This window comes from Pantherophis guttatus, chromosome 1 (genome assembly GCF_059756535.1).
Source record: "Pantherophis guttatus breed Tessera chromosome 1, ASM5975653v1, whole genome shotgun sequence".
Classification (NCBI taxonomy): Eukaryota; Metazoa; Chordata; class Lepidosauria; order Squamata; family Colubridae; genus Pantherophis; species Pantherophis guttatus.
The window spans coordinates 330,664,512-330,689,186 of record NC_142063.1 but is presented as its reverse complement, the minus strand read 5'-3'; the positions used below and the strand labels follow the sequence as shown (position 1 = coordinate 330,689,186).

The 24,675-nt window shown below is 37.8% G+C and overlaps 1 protein-coding gene across 9 annotated transcripts in view; it reads right to left on the bottom strand.

The window, feature by feature from the left end:
- Positions 1–24,675, bottom strand: part of CUX1 (cut like homeobox 1) — a 358,675-nt gene that overhangs the window by 284,276 nt on the left and 49,724 nt on the right. For all 9 annotated transcript variants that reach the window (XM_087889230.1, XM_034420877.3, XM_034420880.3 and 6 more), the window contains exon 2: positions 1,609–1,719. In XM_087889230.1, coding sequence (XP_087745356.1) covers positions 1,609–1,719 — 111 coding nt within the window. The remainder of the gene's footprint in view (positions 1–1,608; positions 1,720–24,675) is intronic.

Sequence of the window (24,675 nt, the reverse complement as noted above, 5' to 3'; positions counted from 1 at the left end):
TCCAAAGAATCCTTGTAGTCACTGAAAAAAGTGGCTCTTGAACAGTCTTTGCACTTACAAAATCACAGCATTCCCACAGTCAAGTGTTCCAAAATCGGGCACTTGGCATCCGGCATGTATTTAAGATGGCTGCAGTGTCATGTGATTGCCATTTGTGACCTTCCCCACTGTCTTCTGATAAGCAAAATCAATGGGGGAAGCCGGATTTGGTTAACAACTTTAGTGATTCACTTAACAACAATAGCAAAAAAAGATTGTAAAATCATGTATGACTCACTTAACAATCGCCTTGCTTAGCAAAGGAAATTCTGCTCCCAATTGTGGTTGTAAATTGAGAACTACCTATAAAGTATTTCCAATTCTCATTGCTTTAGACTCCCTTAAGTGAAAACAGGGGGAAAGAAGCAAGAATTTTACACTACCAAATTACTGATCTCACAGCTTAACAGTGCTTATGTGGGTGCATGTGAGTGAGAGGGAAGGAGGGAGGGAGAGCGCTCACACAGAGGAACATATATTCACTAGCCATAAAACAATGCTATCCTATTTTATGCTATTAAGAGGATGAAAGAAAGTTAGCTTTCCCATGGTGCTTTTCCTGGTACAGTTCTTGCAGGTCACAGTTCTTTATCAATATTCACTCGTTGATATCTTGTGCTGGGCCCAGGATCTGAGAAGTAGCTAATTATTCTAGACATCCACTGCATTAAATGCTCTCTTTTTAACAGCAGCAAATGAGAAGGACTTGATGTCAAATGGATATAAGTGCTCTGAATATGGAGAAACCATTAAGAGAAACAGAAATAAGGTTTGAGATTTCCAGATTTGGAATTATTTTTCTGACATCATAAACTAAAACTAGATAGCATATTATCTATGATAAGTGGAATGGATGGAAACCAACGTACAAGGAAGCGCAGGGTGGAAAGCTCATTTAACATGTTAAATGGATCTATATTTAAATAAGGAAAACTAAAAAAGTATGCCTACTTAGCTATATATAATGTATTAAAAAAAGATCCTGACAGCTTTCAAATAGCCAAAACCACTTAAATTAACATTTAAGAAAAAAATAATTATACAGCACATTTAAATATGGTATAAATGCTTCTTTCAAAACATAATGTTTCTGGGATTCTTCCACAAAATGTTGAGATATTTCCATGCAGCAGCATAATCTCTTTTACATTTTAGAAGTCTTAATTGAAAAATTATGACATTGAAAATTATTGACATATTCATTTCAGCATGCCCAGCGTTTTCTTACATATACATATATTTAATAGTTACAGTAATCTGAAGTAATTCATTAACATTATGAAACTGCTAAATTTAAGGGGTATTCTATTTTATTGCGCTCCTAATTAGTTTGATGAAATGATAGTTCTTTTCAAGAATTCTGCACAATAAACGATGCTATGCAATCTTTTTGGGAAATCCTAACACATCCAGGGTATAAAGCCAGACCCTTAAAGATTCTTATAGAGAGAGAGAAAAAGAGAGATTCCATTTGCCAGAAGAAGTCCAAGAAACTAATTTCAACAGATGGGAAAAAGTCAATTTTATGCTACAGAAAATGCTCAAAATCTGTATTGTATTGCAACTTACTTCTGGAGTGTTTTTCTTGAACTCACGGCTTTGTTCAATAAGTTTCTTTCTTGATTGTTCACTTTCATCTTGTCGGTTAGCCAACACTGTTGCCGTTGCATCAAGTTCTCGCTATCACAAAAAAGAAAGGCAAAGCATAGGTTTAACTGCTAAGCAAAAAGCAACTAAATGAAAGTATTTTATATCTCCCTCATTAAAGTCATTACTTCTTTTAAATGTCTCGTTACCAATCCCTCCCCAAAAGTTACAACTGGCCTCTGTAAAGTTTCTTTTTTGTTATTTTGAAGGAAGGAAATTTAGATGCTGAGAATGAGAAATTACATCTGCTGCAAGCATTTCCTTGCCGTGTACTGGAACGACTTTATTTAGTAGTTCGTCTTTAACTATCACGAATGCTTGTTAAACACAAAGGTATCGTGTTCCTTGATTTTTCAGGGTTTTCAAGAATTTGAAATAAGACTCAATCGGTGTTTCCTTCCCAATTCACTCTTACCGTAAAGCCCTTTTTCCTGATCTACGCAATCTATACTTAGAACTTGCAACATCTCTCTGACTACATTAATTTTATTTTTTACTGAATGAATGATAGATAATATCTATTGGTACTGTCTGGCAGCCCCACTAGGAAAAAAGATGAGATCAGAAAGGAAGTTACAGAGCCCAACTGCATGGCAATCAGTCTATCAGAGCTGAATTGGGAGGGGGTGGAGAAGCAAGCAGCATCGAAAAGAAGCCATGGGCTATGCACCTCTGAGCCAGAGAATGGCACATTCCATTTCACATCTCATCTACATTTTCCTGACTATCACCCTTTTAGGCTCTGGGGTAAGCAACTTAAAGCGGAGTGTCTACAATAACCATCATGCTTTCGCTACGTTTGGCTGGTTTTATTTTGCTCCTGACATAGCCAAGTCTAACTTCCATAAAACAAAGTAAGAAGCATGTTCTTAGATAGATTTTTCCATAGTTCAAGGAACATTCATTCCTCATCACAGACTACATTGTGCTCCCTATATTTTTATTAGCAGTGATATTTCTTTAAACTTGCCATTGTTTTGCTATATATAGTCCTTGACTTACAACAGTCCGTTTAGTGACCATTCAAAGTTACAAAAGCACTGAAAAAGTGACTTATTACCATTTTTCACTTATGACTGTTGCAGCATCCCCATGGTCACATGATCAAAATTTGGATGCTTGGCAACTGGTTCATATTTATGACGATTGAAGTGTCCCTGGGTCATGTGATCGATCCCCTTTTGTGACCTTTTGCCAAGCAAAGTCAATGGGAAAGTCAGATTCACTTAACAATCGTGGCAAAAAAGGTCGTAAAATGGGGCAAAAGTCACTTAACAAATATCTTGCTTAGCAATAAAAATTTGGGGCTCAATTATGGTTGTAAGTCAAGGATTACCTGTATTTTCCCTAGAGCACAAGATATATAACTATACCAAATCTAGGTTCCTACTTTCATACACACCTACAATTACCTTTATGACACCATACCATTCCTCAAATTTTAGCCCTTTCATTCACAATTATTGTCTATATTTTAATTTTCTGCATACATCATCAACAAGTCCATTCCATTCAGATGAGGTCATCTTCATTCAGATCTAATACATCTTTTCCCTTCATCCAGTTTCATATGTTAAGTTTCAGAGACACATCTATTTTTCTTTCATTTCATTCACTAACTTTTATCCACTACCAGTTACATCTCTTCCATGACATTACAATTTTCCAGATGTCATTGTTATCTCCAGATGGAGATAATAACATTTTTTATTGCTATCTCCAGATGGCCCATAGCTACTGACCTCCATTGCCAACCATGGTTTTGGGTAAGTGAAGTTTTCATGTAATGCTTTTCAAGGAAACATGAAAGGTGTGCACTGGCTTAACTGCTGTAGTCGTAGCCATGCCACATTTGGCATCCCTGTTAATTGGAAGGAGAGCCAATTGTGGCACACTTCTAATTGCCACAACCAAAAATCACGATTTTTCCTACATGCATGATGCTGCCATTTTTCCTTTGCATATTCCCACCAAGCACTCTTTGCACTTCCCCAAAAATATTAAGTATGTTCCTTGGCCACCAAAAAAAGACAGCCATTGTCTTTGGCTTTAAAATGTTTGAAGACTTTGTAACTCTAGATAATGAGATAGCAAAATCTTCCCAATACTAAATATTCTAATATGCAGCATCCCTCCTGACCAAGCAATATTTTACCTTCCATATGTTCTGTATGTCGATATCCATATATGCCAAACCAGAAATTAGATGTTATGATTTTTCAATTTAATTGTGTTGAACAAAGTCATAAAACTATACCTAGTTAATGAAATAACTTTTAATAATTATCATAATTAAATGTTATGATTTGAGCATCAAGATAAAAAAGCCTATTTTACATCTGAATTATGGGTACTCACTCGCCAGTCTAGAATAAATAAAAAAAAATGCAAGAACAAAACTTCTCAAGAGACATCTGTGTATCTTTCAGTGGTTATATTAATGAATCTGCCATCTTATTCCAGATATGCTTGGTTTATGCACCAAAAAAGCAGACCTGAAAACATATTTGAGAGAATGTCATCATCATGTCTTCCACATGTACCCAATGGATGATGCTACCTTTTATACAGAACAACTATTGGCATTCCGGTTCTGCTTCTATTTCTGCATCGCTATACAATGCTTTTCTCATATCGCTGTTCGCTCTATTTAAGTACTAAATTGAAGTATGTGCACTGCATCTCCATGAAGTCAATAGAAGTTGTGTTATGTACCTTGGGGGAGGATTTGCCCGTAGATTTTTCTTTACCTGTGATCGATTTCCTTTCAGTGTGAATAAATCTGACGTTCATGAGAAGTGAGAAAAACAGCTCACTAGTGAGAGAGAATGCAAGCAAGCTGCTGGGGCCATTTGCTCCAACAAGTCACTTCTGGTCTTTCCATTACAGAAAAGAAATTAACAAAATTAAAAGCTTTCAAATGAACCAAACTAAAGAGGCAGAGATTTCAGATGAAATTAGACATTGGTTAAGATCCCAAACCAGGCAGAATTTCCTTTGCTCCAGGATTTCATATATGAGTCACACATCATACAATATTTATAAGGATACAAAAAAGAGAGCAAATACAGAAGAGACTAGATTTCATCATGCATGCTCTTCCCACCACATTCCTCCTTCCCACTACTTCACTATTTGCAACATTAATTACAATCAAAGCTGAAAAGGTTCCTTGCCTACCCAAGTTCCTTAACCAAATTCTTACTACAAATCCATAATAAACAAAGAATCAAGTACATTTTAACAATGGTCAATAGAAGTGAAAAGGCACATGATAGGAATTTATTTCGTAGAGAGAACACCAACAATGAATCTCTTGATTAAAATTGAGATCAATTCTTCCTGGTTTGGATGTGTGCATTCCTAACACTTGTACAACACCAACATTACATTTTCGCAATGGTCAGTAAGTAAATTCATTTAGCAATTCAGAAAAAGAAATAATTGAGTGGCATTTGTAAGTTTTGAAGAGTTGTATGAAATAGGGCAGTAAAGTAAGTAGCCTTGCAGAAAATTAACTGAAACTTTTGTAGATCCTTGGAGATTTTATTTTTTTGGTACACACAGAGCTGTAGATTGCTTTGAAGCAAGTACATTAATGCAACGTTTCTGTTCTTCTGCAGCTTCTCAGAAATCCAGGGGAGAAGTAAATGGACAGAGGCTATGTCTTCTGGTTCAATTAAAGATGGATATTACAACTGAATGGATACTGGGTGGATCTGAAGTCATCAAGACCCAAGAGGATACTCATAGGATATAGAAAAAATATGCTATTTTATAGCTGCATGCAATTAATTTGATCTGTAATTTGATGGACTTCAGGTAAAAGTCAATTGATGTATAACATATATTTGCAATCTTATCCCTAATTGCCGTAAATTGATTCAAAACCTCTCTGCTGCTACCATGAAAATTTTAGTACATTTAGCCTTGTTCCCACACTTAACTTTTTACCATTTAACTTTTGGTTAACTAGCACAAAAACTAGGGGGAATCTAACAAGACACTGTAGGTTGTATGGAATAATGGTATGGGAATACAGGTTTTCTGCTTCAAGACAATTGGAATAGAAATCTTCAACATTTTTTTCTGAAATCTTTCATTTAAATTCATTCTACATTGTTAGCTTATAATCCTACGTCTACATACAGTACTTTGTGAATAAGCGCTATTAATGGAACAGGCAGAAAGAGGCAATCTGATAGCCTCTTGATATCCTAGATCCGTGATGGTGAACCTATGGCACACGCTCAGCTCCGGCACGCTGATTTTCAGGCCTTCTGGGTCCACCAGTTGGCAAACAGGCCATTTCCAGCCTCCGGAGGGCCTCCGGGGGAGTGAGGAAGGCCGTTTTCACCCTCCCCAGGCTCCTAGAAAGGCTGTGGAGCCTGGGGAGAGTGAAAAATTGGTCTACCGAGCCCACTGTGCCATCATGTGCCAAAAGCGGGGGGAGCATGCGGGGGGGTCACGCGCACATGCATGGGGGCGGGTTGCATAGAATTATGAGTGTCAGCACATGCGTGCGTGACCCCCCCCCCGCACTCCCCCTGCTTTTGGCATGCAATGGCAAAAAGGTTAAGCCATCACTGTCCTAGATTACCATAAAATACTCAGAAAATTCTACTCTCCTGCTGAATATACAAAATAAACAAATCAATAAAACAGGTTAGATGATTCTAATATAGTTAATATAGTTGAAATAGAAAACTAAAAGAAAAAGAACAAAATGCTTAACAGCTGGGAAAACAAATCTTGAAATTCATCCCAGAGTCAAGCAGCCAAAAAGAAAATGTGCATGTGTGTCTGTGTCTGTACATACTTATCAGAAACCAATATGGTTAATACCTAGGCATAAGGCCTTCAACAACACATTATCAAGCAATCTGTTAGAAAGCACAAGACCAAAATATACAGCTCCCACCAATCACACTTTAAAATATGGGAGGATTTTTCACGAAAAGAAGAAAACCAACTGAAAAGCACTAAAACTGATTTTTTTAAAAAAATCAGAAAGGGACTATACTTAGAAGCAGTGGTGAAATCTAAAATTTGTTACTACCGCTTCTGTGGGCGTGCCTTGGTGGGGATGTGTAATATGACTGGGTGGGTGTGGCCTTTTTTTTTTTACTTTAAAACCATTTTTTCTACAACCTCTTTGGCAAAGAGGTTGTAAAAAAAATGCTTTCAAAAGCCTCTGACAATCCCAGCTGAGTTGCCTGATCGGCAGAGGCTTTTTTTCTTTTAAATGCCTCTGCTGATCAGGCAACTCAGCTTGGATCGTCAGAGGCTTTTAAAAGAAAAAAAGGCTTAACATAACAATTCACAACCAACGCAAAGATTCAACCCCACCTCCTGACCCCCCGATCTGGTAACATAATTTTTAGATTTTGAAGAGAGGTGGTTACCTCACCTCTCTTCAAACGAAGTTCAGATTTGATTTTAGGATCAACCATAGACACCCTAACTGTTGGCCTCTTAACTGTCTGTCTGTTAGAGGCCAGTTAGTTGGCCTCTGACAGACCCCTAACTGTCTGTCAACTGTCTGTTGACAGACAGACAGACAGATAGAAAAACTAAGAACCTCATGTTTAGTTTGCTAATACTTTAAATGAGGCTATTTTGGCACTCAGTCTGGAAGTTGCATTTAAGTGTGATATGTGGGAACCAAGTTGTCAGCTGGAGACTTGTACACATTTTATCTCTCTGCTGAAGTAAGATATTGTTAGGAAGTTACTAGCTCAGGTTTAGTTCAACTTTTTATATGTAAAACTCTAAACCAGGGGTCCCCAACCCCGGTCTGTGGACCGGCACCGGGCCACAGCATGCTAGAAACCGGGTCGCGCAAACAAGTGAAGCTCCATCCACGGGATTCAGGGAGCATGCGAAATTACACCCCCCTCCAGTCCGCGGAAAAACTTCTCTCCACAGAACCAATCCCTGGTGCCCAAAAGGTTGGGGTCCTGCTGCTCTAGACAGCTTTGGGAATGGTATACTGAAAGACAGTCTTTCCTGTTACATCTCTGGTTCATGCTAAGATTATCAGCGGTAGCTCTGCCATGTTTGCCAAGAACCACAGAGTGTCATCCTACGATTACTCATGGAAATATCTTCTCTCTAATGACTCCTGCATTTTGGAATGCTCTCCTCCCTGAAATTTATGAGGCATCTCCATTAGATCTTTTAGGCACCTGTTGAAAACCTCTTTCTTTACCCCAGGCCTTCCCTGTATGAAACCAGATGAATAGTTTCTGGTTTTTTTCTTACTTCCTTCCCCATCCCAGACGTGATTGCACGGTTTTATATTATTTGAATGTATTGTTTTTATTACGGCATGTTACGTTCTTTTGGGTTCAACCGTAATGGGACCAGTGTAAAAATATTGGGACAAAATAATTATTTAGATGAAATATATAATAAGGATAGAAATGTTCAACAGAGAGAAGGCTAGTTAAGCACAATTTCTGCAGGACTAGAGGATTCACTGCACAGTTAAGCTGATGCAAGTGTGTTTCCCAGCGGATTGCATACACCGGGGCTCTCAGGAAACACAAGACATCTGTTCTTCGATTACTCTAGTAGTGGCTTGGATTCAAATATCCAAAAACATCACCATCTTCTACACTGTAATCTTCCTCAGAAGCCTGTCTTTAAGTCCTTCCTCCATCCCCCCTGCATACATACTTCCGAAATCAAGAAGGCAGTAAAGGAAGTCAGAGGGTTTCTGTTATGTTTCCACATACATCCTTTTTCACGAAGTTCACCTGGCATCAAATTCAGTACCTATTCAGCACCAGGATAATACCTATCCTCCGGGTTTCTGGTGTTTTGCTTTTGGGATTGTGATATGTTTGTGTGTCTTCAATGAAATAGTATGTTGATCCAAGTTGCAGAAAGAAGTGGTCCCATACAGAATTCCACTGAGTCATATCACTTTCTACAATTCACCACTGCATCTCATTTCAACCTCCCATTTTATTTCATCCTATTTTTCCATATACAGGTAGCCCCCGACAAAGCATCCATTACTCTCATAGAATGTTTTTTCCACAGCATGCTGACCTTGGAAGCTTTTCTGGGTTTGGATAATGCATTGAATCATGAACTAACCAAATGGGTTAGGCTTGCATAATATTTTAAGATGGCACAAAACTAACCAAGGTTAGCATATTATACAAATGTGTTTGCTATAATTTTCATTGACGTGTTTAAGCTTGTTGTGCAATCGCAGCCAGAGAATGATTTTATTCTTGATATATTCCAAACATTGCTGCCAAAACTGGCCAGAACCCTAGCAACACAGTCTTCTGAGGATTCTAAGTAGACTTTCACCTAACTGCTTGTGGCTAGAATCATCTTCCCAAATTATTGGAAAGTGAAAGTCTAACTCCTGACAGAGACATAGACTACCCTTGCAAGTTATCTTCAATATACTACAGACTAGTAACTAATATATATATAAAAGTGCCTGTTCTGCTAAAGAAACAAAGCACTGCCTAAAAGCCATAGTGCAGCAACCTTGCTGAAGCTAAATACAATTACATCTGCTTAGCATTTTGAGAAATTACCTGCAAGCTTGTTTGACTTATGTAGGAATAGGCAACTGGGTAGACCCTAAGTCATTCTGCCAAGAATGTAAGAACTGTCTTGCTGGATTGGACCTCTGACCCATCTAGGCTAGCAGTTTGTCCTCATAATGGCCAACCAACTGACCAAGGAAGATCACTGGTCTCCCAGCAGACGGCTTTTAGAGGCAGTTACATTGCTATTAAGAGGAATAGCCATTGATTCCTGTGGGAGAGTAAAGGGTAGGTGATCAACCAGATCCATCTAGATTACTGCAATGTGCTCTACGTAGGGGTGTTCTTGAAGACCACCCAGAAACTTCAACTGGTCCAGAAGGCAGTTACACACACAAACATGGTGGCCCCTAGGTTTGCCTATGTAACAACTTTGTTGCACAAGCTGCAGTGGCTTCCAGTTTCTTCCCAACTGCAATTCAAGGTGCTGGTCATCACTTTTAAAGCCCTATACGGCACAGGCTATCCACGGGACTGCCTCTCCCTACGGACATCTACCTGTCCTATCGGGTGAAATAGGGTGGCTCCCAGTCCCTTCCCTAAATATTGCCCTCTGACAGGAAGAGAAGCAGGTCCTCTCCATGATAGCCTCTGCCCTACTGAACACTCCTCCGCCTGACGTTCAGCGGGCTTCTATTTTTTGAGCCTTAGCGACGGTTTGAAATTACAGTGGCTTTGAAAACTGGCTTTTCCCCTAAGAGCTAGGAGAAACCTAGATAATCACGCATTAGAAGTTTGATGCAGTGCCAGGTTTTTGTTGTTTTAATGTTTTAATCAGCTTTGTGTTATAGTTTTAATATCATTTTATATGTCTTTTAATCTTTGACTGGGCGCGGCCCAAAGTTGATCGAGAGATATGCAGCTACATAAATAAGTAAATAAAAACAGCAAATTTAAAATGTAAGCAAAAAGTAACCTGGAATGTTGGATTTAATGACTGCTTGAGGTTTTTATTGCTCATTTTAGAAGCTACTGGATAAATCTGTTTATGTATGTCCTAGCCTTTTAAAAAAAAAAAAAGATCCCTTTTCCCTCTATCTTCATCGGTGCAAACACACATGCAGATTTATAATTATGGGTAAACAGATGACATGCAGTAACCAGACTTTGCAACCCAGAAGAATTTCTTATTTTATGTCCGTAGAGATATACAGAAGTTCTCCATAAACGCAGCCAGTAAGCAGGTTTTCAAATGCTGGCTGGACGTATCAGCTGCATAAAACTCCCAGGCCATTCAGAAGCCTCCAATCCAGGCAAGCAAGGCGTAGATTCAGTGCCTTGCCCTGAGAGCAATAAACAATAGTTCTGCAAAGATGTGTGTTCCCAATCGCTCCCCAGAGCATGCAGCTGTCTCAATCAATGCTGATTGTCTGTTAATTAGTTCAGTGTTACAAGCTGATGGAACAGATGACTTCATCCCCCCCTCCCAGGCGGAATAATTTCTTTTACCAGATGCAGCCACCTACCATATGTGGAGCGCTGGGCTGCGGCAGGAGCAGTAAGGGGTAAAGTGAATCACTTCACAAAGGGCTCCTTTTCATCTCATTCTCTTGGGGCACTGTGAGGTCATGTTCTCATGAAAATGCCGCAACTCCCAAGGGCTAGTTGGCCACGAAAGGGTCACACGTGCTTCTCTATCTTGTGTGAAAAGGTTGTGCGAACAGTTCTGTGTGCCCAAAGTTAAATGGCATCTTTATTTTCAAGGGTTGGTGGGGTTGTTTCTTTCTTTCTTTTTTTTTAAAAACACATGCTGTTTTAATTCCATACGGTAAAAATACATCTTGAAATATATCAACACTAAAAAAAAAAAAAACCTACCCTTCAATTTTTTGGCCCTGTAAAGTTCAACTAGAACTGAATTGGAACGTTCAAAGAAGCCCACCCACCTGTATAACTCACAGTTCCGGGAATACCATCTGACTAGAAGGAACCTTGGTCAGCCTTATGCCGCATGCAGAGATGCAACAGGCAGCTTCTTTGCATGAACTGCTTTGGACTAGTTATCCAAGTATTTCAGATGGCTAACCAGCTAAGTATTAAGCCTTGGAGTAAAACAGCATATAGATGACTTGCTTTCACTGAGCAGCTCAGTTCACACAACGTAGTAAAACTTCAGAACAAAACCGCTATGTTAACATAACTTATGTGCCCAAAGAAATAAATCATATTATGATTTAACTGCCTGATCCTGGCAACACACTAAGACAACGGCCAAGTTTCCATATATTGAGCCATAAGCCACAATAAGATGGTACTCTAATCCGGTTTGTGGGGGCAATAAGCTGACTTTGTATAAAATATACAAAAGTATGAAGGTTATTGCTTAACGCATTGTAAGCCACCCTGAGTCTCCGGAGAAGGGCGGCATATAAATCATCATCAACAACAACAACAATAATAATAATGAGAATCAACTATGTGATTATGTGAGATTTCCACTTCCAAATCCTAACTGTTCCTCATAGCACACATATTATACGCCTGAATATTACAAAGGTGTTAGATGTAATAAAGGGATGCCTTTCTGACATCCTTTTAGTGACATCTACATGCCACTTATGAGAATATTAGATCAGTAAAACTTATGTAATAATACTAGACAACCTGTGACTCATTGGATCATCCTTTCAATTGTGTCATTGTTTCAGAGATGTATACTTACTTAACAGATCAACAGAATGACCACAGGCGGGCACAAAAGCAGTTGGGCAGGAACGATTTCTGACCTCCTGCCAGCTTCCCCATTGACTTTGTTTGTGGCAAGCTAGCAGGGAGAAAGTCAATGGGGAAGCTAGCAGGGAAGGTTGCAAGTTGTTTGGGTAAAGCTCCCCCATCCAGTGTATCCTCTTCCAGTCCCTCTATGCTTGTGCCAGACTGGCCATTCGCACCTCCACGTATCCTCCCCAACTCACACTGCATCATTCCTGACCCTCAACATACCTCATGGGTACAAGAGCCTTGGTAGTACAGTGGTCTAAGGCACCCTGTTATTAAGCTGGTTATTAAGACCAGCTGCCTGCAATTACTGCAGGTTCGAATCTCGCCAAGGCTCAAGGTTGACTCAGCCTTCCATCCTTTCTAAGGTAGGTAAATTGAGGACCCAGTTGTGGGGGCAATAAGCTGACTTTGTATAAATATACAAAAGGATGAAGGCTATTGCTGAGCACATTGTAAGCCGCCCTGAGTCTCCGGAGAAGGGTGGCATATAAATAAAAAAAAAAAAAAAAACCCTCACACCCTAGTGCAGCAGTCCCCAACTTTTGTGGCTTGGCGATCTGGCAGGGGGGAAGAGGGGAATTGAGATGTGCGAACGGTTCCGAATAGGCCACGGCCCAGTAGTGGGCTGTGGTCCAATGTTTGGGGATCCCTGCCCAGGGGTAGGGGACCCCTGCCCTAGGGCACTCTCCCTGACCCATTGTTCCCACCTCTATTTGGTAGTAGCGACTTACTTGCCTGTCTGCTGGCCTTGGACTTTCAACTTCCTGCCAGCTTCCCAACTGACTTTGCTTGTGGGAAGCTGGTAGGGCATGTTGGCAATCACTATCAAGTTCAAACTTCCTGCCAGCTTCCTCCCCTTGACTTGTGAAAAACTGTGAGGGAGCATTGGAAATGTCAATCTCACGACCATGGCTGACCACGGCCACACAGCAGTGCTGAAGCAGCCACAACTTGAGAAACATGAATGGTAGTATATAAATGATGAGGTGGTTAAAGGCCATCTTATTACAATAAAAAGTATGAGTTACTTTTAAACAAAAAATACAGATTTTCTCCAAAAAGGTATTTCAGAGACAGCAGTCCAAGAACCACATATTCATGCAAAACAATATAGGAACACTTATTTGTATGAACTGATTCTGTTTTGCGTAGCAAGTCTGCTATAATGGCTCAACTTCTATCCTACATTTAAAAAAAGATTATGCTTTAAAATTAGACTGATGGAAAAACAGAAATATGAAGAGAAATATTGGCTGTAGAGGCAAAGAGAAAAGAACAAGGTGATAACCAGAAAATTTAAACACTAGTAGACATATCAGGTTTTCCTGCCAAAGTGACAACGTAGCTCAAATTCAATTATGGGGAAGGAAACTAACTTGTCCACCGCAATCAGAATCTTTTAAAAAGAGAGCCAGAATAAACAAGTGTACCGAAGGAAACAGAGAAAAAACGGATGTATGATATTGCATCCAAATACTAAAACTGATTCTTTCAGTATCACCCACCCACATCATTTATCTTTTCCCAGTTCATGAGGAAAATGAAACATCTGCCATTGATTTTGAAGCTGTCAAGATATATATATATAATAAAAACGTCCACTATTTTGGCCCTTCTGAAGATAGTATTCACAGTTTCTGAAGACAGTATTCACAAGAAAAGTGTGAAAAATTCCCACTCTAACACGATGTTTACATTGCCAAAAAAAGGAGCAGAAAATATTAAAGCATTCACAACAAATCAAAGCCATACATTTTATAGCATCACGTCAACATATGTTCTGCACCTGGCCTATGTAATACCATTCTGGAGTTTCAATGCAAGAGAGAGAAAATTAAGCTTGTTGAAGATCACATTTGCCCTACTCTTTCAAACCATCTGCAGTGAACTCTGCCAAGAACTCCTTTGTACTATGTCCAGGCTGGAGGAAGAATTAAAAAAAAAAAATTGAAAATGATTTTTGTTTTAATGTCCCTCCATTTAATATGCCAAAATTTCTTTCAGAACTCCCCAATAGTAGTCACAGTAAAGTTTTCGAAAATCGTAGTAAAAACTGATATTGTTATGTTGGCAAACATTACAGTAAAACTGTAAAATGCAGGGAAGGAAGAGTAACTTCAACAAAATTAGTATCACAGCAAAATGACTTTTGAAGCAGAGAAGAAGAGTGTTCTTTTATTTCTACCTAAAAAAATAAAACCAGGACCTAAACCTAAAGTTTTATGTTGCTTTGTTCCACTTACATTGCATGTGAGTGCAGATTAGGCAAAAAGGATTTTAGAAGGAAAGGAGAAATCGAGCCATCGTTTTAAAAGAAAGATTTCCCTCTGTTCTTTCCCACAGGAGGAAATATCTCAAGAAGCTGTGTTATTTATTTATTTATTTATTTATTTATTTATTTATTTATTTATTTATTTTATGTATGTATGTATGTATGTATGTATGTATGTATGTATGTATGTATGTATTATTATTATACCACCCTTCTCCCAAAGGGACTCAGGGCGATATACAGCCAGCATAAAACACACAAATATAAAATTTAAAAACAATTTAAAATATTAAATAGTTTGGCCCATATCTAATTAAAATAAAGCTACCCAATTTAGACATTTAAAATTAAGAATTAACGATTAAAAGATTAAAATTAGGCCACCCCGGCTTGTTGAAATAAAAGCAAAGCTGGCTGGGGAATTCTGGAAGTTGAAGTCCGCCAGTCTTAAAATTGCCAAGGCTGGAGACCCCTGATATATGTGACCAATTTTTTTAAAAATATGAAGATGCTGCAGGTTCAAATTGGGGGGCAGGTGGGGTTTTCCATTATTCAAGTTCTTAAATAAAGAACTGAAGATAACGCAGCTTGACTAACTAGATCACTTACCCACTTTATTTATGTGCTCAGAACATCGATACCAAGTATCACCTATTAGATAAAGGCTTCTGGAGGTTTTTTTCCAAACCCTTAGTAACAAACCCTGCCTCTGGGTCACATGACTGAGAAGAGAGGGAGGGGGCTTAGAATAGAGAACATTCAAACTTCTCTCCCCAACTGCCTCTCCCATAGGGGTGGATTGGGATAATGTCTTCTCAAATACTTTTCTCTACAGTCACCAGCCAAATCTGGGCCATTTTTGAACTTAAAACCTTCTGTTGCTGGTTTCACTCTCCCTCCCACAAATCTGGTCCTGTTCTGTCCAGTTTTGAGATATGCTATACTGAAAGACAAACATGCATATATATGTTTACATAATTTCTTTCCAGTATTAGGTTGGGTTGGGCAGAATAACCAGCTAGGGAAAGTATGCACATATTGGGATTCTGGAACTCTTTCCAAATCATTAGTAATAGTTGTATTCTGGGTCAAGTAACTGAGAGGAACGAGCCTCTACAACGGATGAGGATGCGACATCCTGAGACGCTACTGTATTGTCTCTCTAATAGGGATGCATTTAGGGACATGTTTAGGCATTTTCTTCTCCATGGTCCCTTATCTGATCTATTTTCTAGCACAATGTTTCTTTTGGCGGCTTCTCCCAAACACCAATTTTTGCTCCATTCTGTTCAGGCCATGCCTTATATCACCTGGACAATCTTGTCACCACAACAAAAACGCAAAGGTAGTTGGAATAATGTATGTGTGCTGCTGGGCCCTATAACTGATCAAGGCTTCCTAGATGTGGTGGGTCATGGAGAAAGCCTGGCCACTCTTGGCATGGTGAGGTGGAGGGAAGGTCCAAGTCTTCTGGACCATGAAAGTTTTCGCACATGCTGACGGGCCTTATAGCCAGCTGTGGCCTCCCAGGTCTGGTGGGTTGGGGAGCAGACTGAAGTCTTCCAGTCTGCAGCAAATTTTCATACATCAGTGGGCCCTGTAGCACAACCAGAACTGGGAGAGCCGGTAGGTACTGCAATCAATGAATGAAGCAATCATGTGATGTCTCACTTAACAACTGCTTTGCTCACCAACCAAAGATTCCAGTCTGAACTGTGGTTGTAAATTGAAGACTATCTGTAATTGTAGCATATTAAAAAAAATGCCCATGTAGCAGTTCGGAAGTATGCAAATGTGAGCAGATAAATAGGTACCACTTTGACAGGAAGGTAACAGGGTTCTGTGCGCCTCGGCATATAGTCATGCTGATCACATGACCACGGAAGCGTCTTCGGATAATGCTGGGTCTCTCGGCTAGGAAATGGAGATGAGCACTGCACCCTAAAAGTCTGAAACATCTGAACAGGGGAAACCTTTACCTTAAAAAAAAATCTTAGCAGAGCTGTTCTGAATAATAAAGAATAAAAAAGTATTTTCCATATAAATTTGATGGATATGGAAGTAACACCCTCAATATATAGATACACCACATTAAGTAAGAATATTCGTCACTAGTAACTGGACTCTTAACTACCAGATTAGTGTCTTTGGCTTTCATTCAAGAACTTTTGTTAGGCTTCCACAGTTTCTATCTCCTAAAGCACAGAATGAGCACAATATATAAATTTTAAAAATTACTATAAAGTTTGCTAAAGGTCATATACAAACAAGCAGTTCCTAAAAGCTGCCACATGAAAATATAACTAAGACACATGCCTTAAAGTCAGGTTTTGCAGGCAGTGACAACCTTGACCATTTCCAGATGCAATTAAAGCTTCCCCCCATTTATAACACCAATTTAGAACATAATGTATCTACTCTAGATACCAAAATCATATCAAGAACAGGAAGCACGGTCAATCTCCACATACCTGCTTGAAATCTCATATTGTGGAATATCTTCTTAAGGAAAAAAAAATCCCAAGAGTATTGAGATATAATACAGTAGAGAGCAAAATGTTCTGGTCCTAGCAGAACAGAGCATCTTAATATTTGTACAAATAGATGCAATGTAACCCATCTTTAAACTCTGTGCACTGCCATCCCATTTCTCAACTATAATCACATCATTCATCATAACTAGTGGCATTACAGTACACTAGGAAATAATTAGCTTTACATAGAGTGTGGACAAGCCATAAAATTCTCTGGAGAAGATGAATGGATAAAAATTGCCCTCTGTAAACTTAACATTAGCTTTGTCTTGAACATAACGATCTTAGGTGTTGCTTATACCAAGAGACATCATCTTTACTAAATTTGCTAGAAAGAAGCCACACCATTCCCCACCTCTTTCGTCCATACAAGTACCCAAGGTCAGCCTGCCAAGCGACTTTGTCATTCAAGTCAGGAAGTTCTGACCAGTACAAATCCAAGGTAACATTGCTCTGCCATTTATTTACAGCATTTCTGCAAAACACTGCAAGCTTCTAACTAGAATATATAACTCGCACAGCACCAAAACTTCTAAATATCCATAGGAAGAATTTCATTTTTAAAGGCAATAAACATTAATTCTAAAGGACTGGAACATAAAATATATTTTAATGCCACATAAATCATTTTTCCCTAGACAAAGCAAACTGTCTGACAGTTTTAAGGACTGTGATATAAATTTTTATGGCAAATTATCTGCATAGAAATAATCTTTCCAAGATGCGGTTTTAGTATCCATGTCTCATTTTCATAATGCTACCAATCTTTGCAATTGTCAGCTGCAAGCCACTCCAAACACATTAGTGGTCTGGTTATGCTTTTCTTGAGTTGGGAATTGGCTGGTTAATTTTGATCCACTTCAGAAGACTGGCTATGGACTTGACCCTAAAATTTTTGCCAGTACAGAGATAAAAGAGAGTAAATGATCACTTATTCTTAAAAGCTGGTTTTATTTTTGCCATAAGCTTTATCATTAATATCAGCAATATACAGTTATTTTTATGACACCTTCTTTGTCATTTTTTTTTGTTTTATTTTTTTTCTTCTTTTTACAACCCTGTAGTCCCTCAATTAAGGGTAGAGATGGCTGGGTGGAACTGAGCATTTACTGGCTGGATGCTCTTCCTAATGCCTACATAGAGTTTGCAGCAAATATTGTTTCCTTGTGCCCCAAAAAAGAAACATCTGCCACTGTGTAGGATTAAACTCTCAGCCTTCTGAGTTTTAATCTAATATTTGTGGAAAAATGCAACTAAAAGTGCATACAGGTAGTTCTTAGTTAGGAACAGTACCTGAGACCAGGAACTCCATTACTAAATGACACACTCATAAAACACAATGTCATGTGACAATGCCAACTTACAATGGCAGTTCCAGTTGCAATTATTAAGCACATCACGTGGAGTTGTTAGGTATCTCAAATGTGCTAACTTAAAGAATGGATTCAAAATCTACGGCCAATTACTCTCGCGGAATTGAAATTTCAAGTATCCTCACATCAGTTGTATTCATAAAATTGTGGCCACTGGAGTATCACCATAGTTAGACCTGTGATTTCCGACATTCCCTGTCAACAAATCAATTAGAAAGCCACTAGGAAATTGGAAGTTGTTCATACTCTCACTGCTTTTTTGCCTGCCCATCGTCATTTTGTTTGTTCGTCTGTTTAGGTAAGGAAATATCTCAGAAAGGATGAGCCAACAGGTCTTGGGTTGTCTATTGTAGGTCTGAAACTACTTTACTGGAACAGCATCTTGCAAGTCTGAATATTCTTCTCGCCTCCTTCACATTATTTTCATGTGAAAACGGGGAGAAGCTTGTCTGAGATAATTTCTCCAAATTGTTTCTTAGAACAGACTCCAGGCCTGCTTGTTTGAGCGTTGCCTTGGCAGCAGCTCTTCATCCTGTCCTTCAAGGCCATCTCATGTGCCCTCTATAGGAATAACCATTCCTAGTAATATACAGTTTGGATGTTAACACTACTTAAATAATAATTTGGAAGATACTGTCTCTATTCAAAGGCTCACATATGCTGTTCAAACGATTATTCATTCATAGAGTCCAAATGTGGCAAAATAATTTATAATGAGCAATGCTGTGACCACTCTCAACAACAAAGTGCTACTGTACTGTGCAATCATGGCTAAAATGATGAATATTGAAAGTTGCAGCCCAGTTATGTCTGGAAGGCCATTATGCTTCTCTTGATATATATAAACCAGCACTCTCCACAAAACAAATATCTCAAACATCAAAATATCAATTAAATCTTAATTCACACAAAAACCATAATTAATTTCATCTAGATAAACTGGAGAATTACAGCTTGGTACTAACTAAGAGCAGAAACATCAGCCTCTCCTACAAAAAAAATGGAAAGAGAGAATGGATTGCATGAATCCAAGTGCATTATTACATATTCTCAACATTATTATAGTTAAACAAAAAAATAGACTGGAATGAAATATAAATAGAAAGTTACACAAATGTACCACTTGTCTTCACTGTGAGAAGACAACCCAATATATGAATATATTTATATAATGTGTGTCAACAGCTCATTGAAATATATATTTCAAAACTAGACATTTGCTTACTGTAAATAACCTGTAATCCTTAAGTAAAATATCTCCAAATCATATTGGAGCCCAAGCTATGTTCTCAGGAACTATTACTATGAACAATAATTATTCAAACATTAAGGGTACACATTATCATGGTGCCAAGAAATGTTTTAATGAGAATAAGAGAAGAGGGAGTTAAGAGCTACTTAAATCTGATTAAAACTTATATAGATATATGTATTTGCTGTGACAAATGAAAACTGCAGCTAAGAAGCATTGATAGCTCTCAAGCATGTTCACACCTTCAAAATATAGTACAGTACTACAAACAGTTGTCTACTTTATAGAAATTGTGATATCTTTCTTAAAACCAACAGCAAAGCCAGGGAATTCAGGAGACATAAGGACAAATAATTTTATCAACAGACTGGCATGAAGATTTTAGCATAAACATATAGAAGTAACTCTTCTATAAACTGTATACATGTTAACCAATTAACTTGTATTGGTTGAGAACTCATTAAGGTATTAGACTTCATGAAAGCGGTGAGTAAAATTATGGGTCCATTTCATAATGGATGGATTTACCACCAATCCTGCATACATTGCTGTTACCTTCAGTCATTGAGAATGAATCAAATACATACTTAAAATTATTCCATAGAATCAATTACATAAATTACTCAATTTCTAAAGTAGATCAGTGGCAAAATGTATGGCACAAAAAGGTATGGCCAGAATATAGGATTAGTCAGTTGCTTGTCCATGGTGGGAGAAGGGATAGAATCTTATAGCGAGAACAGATGGCGACTACCTCAATTAATGAATAGTTGCTACCCTAGGTGGTACTACAGATGATAATTATTTACTCTGATTAATTACTCTCAATTTATAAGCTTATAGAACTTCAACATCTGAAGTTTTTACCCCTTGGCACCAGAGGCCCATCAAATTAAAAATGCACTACTTTGCACGCTTGTCTTAATTTCAAAAGAAATCTGCCTTGGAATCTCTTTTGTTTAGAATTGATAATGAGGATATCAAAGTGGTACATAGCTTCTGCCTTTTAAGATCAACCATCAACAGTAAAGGAAGCAGCAGACAAGACATATGTTACAGACTAGTGCTTGGTAGAGTAGCAATGAAGGTCTTGGAAAAGATATTCAGAGGCCATGAAGTGTGTTTGTACCCACAAAGATCAGAATACCATAAGCAATGGTATTCCCTGTGATACTCTGTGGAAGCAAAAGTTGAAGAAACAGAAGAGGAAGAGTATTGGCCTTCTTGAACTTAGGTGTTGGAAAAGATTCTTGAGAATATCATGGACAGGCAGGAGAACAAACATGGATAATCAAACAAATCAAAACCAGAGTTCCTAATTGAAACACAATTGACCAAATTCAATTATCCTACTTCGGATACATCATGTGAAGCTTGCTAGAAAAGGCTCTGATGCTAAGAACAATGGAAGGTAAGAGAAGAGGCTGGCCAGCAGCAAGATGGATGGAGTCAGTTGCAGTGGCAATGGGTACACCATTGGAAGACCTGAAAGACAAGGTTAGGGACAAGACTGCCATTACAAAAAATCTATGTAGTTGCTCAGAGTTGACACTGACTTGATGGCACATAATTCATCTCTTTCCTACTCTATTCTAGCAATGAATGCCTTTTTAACACTCCAGATTAACTGTTCTTCTAGATATCTCCAACTGACTTCTGAGACTTTTAAGAACTGTAGTTAGAAAAATAAAGTCAGCCTTGCAGGTCTAAGCTTCATCTCTATAGCTTTCTTCTTTTATCAAAGTAAGCAGTTGGTCCATGGAATCAGATATGATAGAAATCATGAGCACTAACTACGGTGTTAAGATTGTCAAAAATTATGCTAGTAATAATTTTAAAAATGTAAGCACAATTTTCAATTAATATTTTAAAATGATTGCTTGAAATTTCCTCAGGTTAATACTAGCTACTAACAATAGTACCAGGGTAGATTAATTTATTTTTCAAAAAAACACTTTTTTTAATGAAATCGTCAATGAAATATTACCCTGTTTTCCCAAAAATAAGACATCCCCTGATAATAAGCCTAATTGGGCTTTTGAGAGCATGCGCTAAAATGAGCCTCCCCCACGAAAATATTTAAATGCAGAGCAAGAAATCAGGTAAGACGGCAAGAGTAGCCCCATCTTGCTCCATGTGCCCCAAAATAATAAGACCTCCCCGAAAATAAGGCCAAGTGCTTATTTCGGGGTTCAAAAAAAATATAAGACAGGGTCTTATCTTCGGGGAAACACGGTAATATAAAAAAGAATAGATTCAATTAAATCTTACCATGAACATGAAAAATGTACATTTATAGTTCCATAAAGTGATTGAAAAACTAGCCTAAATATCAGATGGAGTAAAATCAGCACATGTAAAGACAGAGACAATTGAACTGAAGACTACAGTACAGAGACAATAGAACAAAAGAAGTCAAATCCTCCTATAGAAATTTGAAGATTAATAATGTGATGACTTCTTTTGCTGAAGTTTAATAATTTTTTTTAAAAATGGTAAAGGGTTACTATTATTTCAGGGCTTTGCTTAAATGAAAAAAATTAAATATTAATACAAGATATAAGGTTTAACTATATAAAAATACCATTATATCATGTGCATGATTTAGTTCTTACTGCTCTATCTGCAACTCAATGTAGCTAATAGATCACTATGAACTACTTTCTAAAAATCAAGTTAAAAATGATATAGTGTACCATTCTCAATGATAAAAATGGCTGCTATTTTATCTCATACATTTTTATCTTTTAGATATCCATCATTGTTTTAGAAGTATATGAAATGGTAAAGTTCTCTTGAAGATAATTTAATTCAGATATCTCTCTTGATGATTTAAATCAGTAATATGAATCTGTAGAATTTAAATCAATCCACCCTGGTTGGTGTAAATCAGTATCTACATTGAGGGATGAGAAATGTGCATTCCAAAATGTTCTTTCCTTGCTAGTTTCAGATCACAGAAAACTACTAGTCTCCACCCTTTGTTATTACTTCCAAATCTGGATGCAATTTTATATACAATTTAAGGGGGGGGGACCCCTCTTTATGCCAGATAGTTTCAATATTATCTCAGAGATTTTCAATCTTTACTCAGTATTGAACAGAAAAGGACTGAATAAAGTACAGGCAGTCTGTAATTTTTTTAAAGCTAACCCATGCAATAATATTACATAAAAATGTGTGATTTCTGCATAAAAAATGGGCAAGTTTCTATTCTTAATAACTTTTAAAAAACTATCGTTTTTGTTTGATCAAAAAACATTCTTCCCAGCCAACTTAATCTTCAGACTTTGTCCACCCTCTTTTTCAAGTCCATACTCTTTTTCCTGTTTTAATGAGTAATTTGTTGGACCAAAGGCTTCTGAAAAGGGCTTCTTCTTAAAATGATTCTTTTGGTACACACCACTGTCAAGGACAAGAACAGATGATGAAATCTTAACAGAAAGATAATAATCTTGTACTGTGTGTTCAATGACAACACAGATTTGGCTTCCTAATTAACCAGCAAAACAACACTAAGCCCCCCCCCCATCAGTTTTCTTTTTCTTTTTTTCCAGAAGTCATTGAAAAAAGTTCTGATTTTTCTAGCTGCATTAACAAGTTGGCTCTATTACAAGATAAGCCACACTCACAAAACTATTTTTTTCACTCGAGAGCCTGACTTGATTCTGTCTGTATGTGGCAAAACTGTATTTTTTTTTTTTTACCAAGGAACAACCTCTTTGGTACGTCCTCTCCTATGCAAATGATTAATGAACTAAAGGGTTTTAAGTGACAATAATTCATTCTCTGCATGGCTGCACTTGTTCCTTTCCCATCTACAGAGATTCTTGAAAAACCAAGAAAGGCATATAGCGAAACTTTTAAGCTTTTTTCACAGTAACATGCATATTAACTGGCCGGCAGTGTTAATGAAAACAATCCACTGGAAACTAAAATTTTCAAACAATGGAGAAGTAGAGAGAGAAGAAAAAAAAATACGGGGAAGCCAAGGATTTGCTTTTGATGCTGGAAAGGTTCCAGTAAAAACTGGTTTGTACATGGGAACATGGTGTCAGACTAAAAAAGAATCAGCTTGTCTGACTTGTGGTTTATTTGACAGCATTCATCTTCTCTTGGCCCGATACAGAGCAATTAGTGCTCGTCAGTTGAATCATGTGTTAAGATCATCCAGGCATTTTTTAATTAGGGTTAGCTAAACAGACAGCAAACAAAAACTTGGGCAGCTTAACTTTATACTTCCTTTTCCATGGGAGCTCTCTATATCTTTGGCCCCTCCAATCCTTTTGTTGTTCTTTCCACAAGCAGATACATGTACCTTCGCAGCATGTTCCTCTTTCCAATTTTAGACTGTCTCAAGTTCTTTCAATTCTTCCTACTTGATTATGTCAAATCCACTGAGAGGCAGAGAAATCTTTCAAAAATTCCCAAGTGGGATCTTGCTACAAGTAATGTCACCAAACTTGCAAGGTATTGGTATTTAGTATGACACCCTGAGTAGGATGTAAAAATCTAACCAATTTTGGTCAGATTGTTATTTCGCACTGAGACCTACAAAAGGAAATACTGTACTTCTTCAACCCATGCAAACTCAGACTGTAGAACTCACATGTTCAAGATATCATTTGTCTACACAGCTTTTCTAAGCAGTTAAAACAAATTTGTGGATATGGCTCAGATCGTTAATAAGCATTACTAATGACAATACAAGCTCCATGTGCAAAGGCAGTCTATCTCTTGACACTTGTTGTTGATCAGCAAATAAACAACAATCAGAAAATATTTCTTTGGTTCTTCCGGCTGGCCCCTCTATAAAGCACTAGATTGACAGAACTTCAGCTCAACCTATCAAAGTAGTCTTTATTTATAATGATTTCCAGCAGGAAGTATTTCAAGCACCTTCTATTGTGAAAATATTCAGTATCTGACAAAAAAACTAATGAGGAATGCAGAATGCTTGGACCTTAGTCAGAATTCCTAGATTATCCAGATTTAAAGTCTGAACTTGATAAGAGAAATGGAATGCATTCCTAAAAGCTTGGTTATACGTTGAAATGTTTTCCTTAGCTAATACAATGTCTTTTTACTTTTCCAAATTTCCCTTCCAGATCTCGGCATCCACAGAATGATAAAACAAATAGGCCAGTGTCATTTAAGATAATTTCCTTTTTAAGAACAAGGAGAAGAAAATATTGTCTCTTAAAATTAAAAATCAGGAAGCATTCCTGCAAAGACTAGTACAGGTACATAGCAAATCCTGAAA